A 3,434-nucleotide genomic window follows, 5' to 3' on the forward strand; every position below is an offset into this window, starting at 1 on the left:
CCTGTGGATGCAGTATTATCTTGATATACACAAAAGTAGGTTCAGTCATATGGGTTATTCTCAAAACTTACCATAGCCTGACCATGCAGAGTGAATGCATTCAAAAGAGTTGTAGAGGTTTAATTTTACGTTTTTCATGGGGAGGAGAGAGATCAGAGAGTTGATTTTACTTCACTTCATATCTGTCTGAACTTAAATTTATAAAGGTTGTCATTTATCATTTATGAAACCTAAAATTGCTCATATTCTGAAGTTTTTGTCTGAACCAGATTTGGCAAATTAATATTGTCTTTATTTCATGTTATAAGATTGAACAAGTAATATTTCAGCAAGATTTGGATTGATGCTGTTCCTTTTGGAGAAAAATACCATGTTGAGAATTATAACAGAAATATATATAGCTTTTCTTGATTTTAATTTAAGGTGAGGCCACATGGAAAGAGTACTTACCACATCGCTAACCAGAGGAATAGCTTTTTTCTTGCGCAGGTCTGGCATACTGTCAATTCCAAATATTCCACTCCCATTTCTGTGGATATCAACACTTTGTAAAGGAGTATTTTCCACGCTTAATAATTAATACACAGGCAATGAACACGTTAATATAATGTCCCTAACTTCTCATAAATAATTCAGTATTTTCATAAATACTTCCATAACAAAAAAAGAGAAAAAGTAAAATACTGCATTAATAATGCAACTCCTCTTAATCATATCAATAATGCTTAAAGAGAAACTTACCCAGCTTTAATCCAAGCATGTCTTGAATTATCTCCATTTTCTTTGCCCTATGGCATCAAGAACACAGTTTAGATCAATTAATGTGTGCAAGCGAAGTAATAAAACTTGAGCAAAACCTAAGCTAAATGCAGAGGACACATGATTGGTTCAGTTTCACCAAAAGGTCTGAGAAAGCAAACTAAAACAAGACAACCAAAATGACTTTATATTGAAGATGAAGTCCTTGTTGATGGAAATGCTTAAAAATCTGATCCAAATGACTGACATGCAACTCATGAGATCAGAGCAAAATTAATGAAAGGGGAAAATAGAAATCAACTTTTGAAAGTACACTTGTAATGCACAGTAAAAATGGTCAACTAATTGGGGTTAAACCCCTAGGTTTGTTATCAACTATCAGGATAATTATATGAACACACCCAAAAAAAAAATAACACTTTCCACTTGATGACAGAAATGAGTGAAACCCTGACAAACATTCAGCAAACTGTCCCTGTGTTTTCCATCTGAGGTGAACCATTTTTGTTTTACAAAATGGCATGAGCATTCTTCCTCAGATAAATCAAACTACAGCTGGATAGCTGGAGTTCCCCAAGGGCATGCGGTATGTTTCAACTGTTTTAAAAGCAATAATGTAGCAAGACGAAGACCAGCATTTCAAATTATTAATCATTTAAAAAGATGGCAAATCACATTAAAGCAAAACAAAACAGAACCAAACACCACATGTAACCATTAAAAGACAAATCATTGAGTGTTAACGTCAGAAGTCTTCTGTATTTGACAGAAGATACAGCAAATGTATCGCAAGTAGCGGGCGGCCTCGTACATGGATCATATGGTCCAAAAAATAATGCATTCAAATAAACTTTAGATGAAAGACAAAGAAAAACAAAATTTAAAAAATTTAAAAAAAAAATTAAATAACGACTGAGAATTGACCAAAACATAATCACAACCTGATCATCTTCCCTGCTTCCCTCTGTAAGACAGAGCAGGATAATAAAGAAAAAAGAAAAGAACAATTGATAAACAGTATTAAATGAGCAAAGATTCACAGAAGTAAGAAATGTTTGTTCAGCTTACATTTATAACTAACCAAAAACAAAGACAATTTAAAAAAAAATGTTTGTACCTCGTTTAAATTCCTCTTCAGAGAAAGTTTCCTTTGAGGCATTGGCAATCCTGGATAATCTATGCCGATGGCTCTTCTCTTTGAGCACACGTTGAATATTGGCAAGGTACTTCTGGTGGTGAGGGTCTTCAAGGGCAGGTTCATTGTCAAGACTATGCTCCGCCTGTTTTGCATTAACATCTGTCTCTAGTGTTCCTGAATTGGTGCCCTCTGGACTTATTTCCATATTACCTGAGCCAAATGCCATTTGTTGAGCACAAGAATCAACAATCCCTGAACTCAGATCCACATGTTTTGGGCTAAGCTCTGGAATACACTGCAGATTGGAAAGCTTCTGATCTGTTAGAGGTTCCTCTACAGTATCTGAGTGGTCTGCTGCATAGTATTCAGTTGCAGTATGTAATTCCTGCAATTCCTTCCCATGAAAAGAGGCTTCGATGCCTTTTTGAGGAGACACATCTGAAGTTGCGCCATCAATAGGTACAACAGTCTCTACATTTGATTCACCAAATGTGGTGCTATCCTCCTCAAGGTCATTGGATTTGTAGGTACTTGGGATTACTTGGGACTTGGGACACTGCGGTTCAGGTGTATAAAGCTCTGTCAAGGCTCCCCTTAGAGTGGAATGGAAGGTCAGCATGGCTTTACTTATCTTTACAACATCATAGCCTAGATTAGGTGGCTGCGACTCTTCAGTATCCGTATTTTCAGAGTAATCTGGGTCATACTGATCCTCAGACACATCTGGGCAAACCCCTTCAGGCCAGTCTTTCTCAGAATCCATATCACAGAGGCAATGCTCGCAAGAGGAGTGTAGATTTTGGCAACCATCATCATAGTCTGTCATTCCAACAGTTGAACAACTAAGGCTTTGGGATGGCCCGCAACACGATTCATCGGCATATGCGTCCATGGTGTGGTATCCAGAACTCCGGGAGTACAAACAATTTGATGTGCAGTCACAGCCAATGTCACTGACAATTTGATTCTTAGGATGCCTCCAATCTACAACACTGGATGAACTAGATGGGGAGTCATTATGGTTTCCAAACAGTAGAGATAGGTGTTCAGAGCTGCTACGTGATGAATGATTGGTTTCGCCACCATTATACCTGTACCATGTATCTGGGCGTCCAACAGTTTTCAATTCGTCTACGCTGTTCTGGCAGGAGCAGTAATCCTCCTCACTCCATCCAGTGTCTCCACTCCATCCTCCTTCTCCACTCACGCTCAACTGCATTTCCGAACGTCTCCAACCACTGTTCTCTTGGTCAGTCTCCCTAGAATAATAACTTCCTTCTTGATCTCGACTCTTAGAACTGTGACCTGAGGATAAGGAACTAGTGCTTGTAAACTCTTGCCCATAAAGATGACAGTAGCTGGACTTCTTAAATCTGGAACAGGGTGCATCCAAGTTGTCAGAAGTCTTGGTATTGTGTAACTTGGTTCTTCTTGGTACATCTCGGTAATCCGTTTTCACATCCCACCCTGACATGTTCGGTCTGGCCGTTAAAGGTCTACCTTCATTCTTCTCCAATTCTCTATGCTTTATTACTGG

General features: G+C 38.4%; 1 protein-coding gene across 1 annotated transcript in view; it reads right to left on the reverse strand.

Annotated features, from left to right (window-relative positions):
- Nucleotides 1-3,422, reverse strand: part of LOC107555513 (protein unc-13 homolog B-like) — a gene marked incomplete at its 5' end in the record, with an annotated part of 34,086 nt that extends 30,664 nt beyond the window's left edge. Inside the window, 5 exons of the mRNA XM_016238336.1 lie at nt 348-352; nt 451-529; nt 742-788; nt 1,701-1,723; nt 1,877-3,422. Of these exons, the coding sequence (XP_016093822.1) occupies nt 348-352; nt 451-529; nt 742-788; nt 1,701-1,723; nt 1,877-3,422 (1,700 nt within the window). The remainder of the gene's footprint in view (nt 1-347; nt 353-450; nt 530-741; nt 789-1,700; nt 1,724-1,876) is intronic.
- Between the last annotated feature and the right edge of the window lie 12 nt (nt 3,423-3,434).

This window comes from Sinocyclocheilus grahami, unplaced genomic scaffold (genome assembly GCF_001515645.1).
Source record: "Sinocyclocheilus grahami isolate Dianchi unplaced genomic scaffold, SAMN03320097.WGS_v1.1 scaffold536.1, whole genome shotgun sequence".
Lineage (NCBI taxonomy): Eukaryota > Metazoa > Chordata > Actinopteri > Cypriniformes > Cyprinidae > Sinocyclocheilus > Sinocyclocheilus grahami.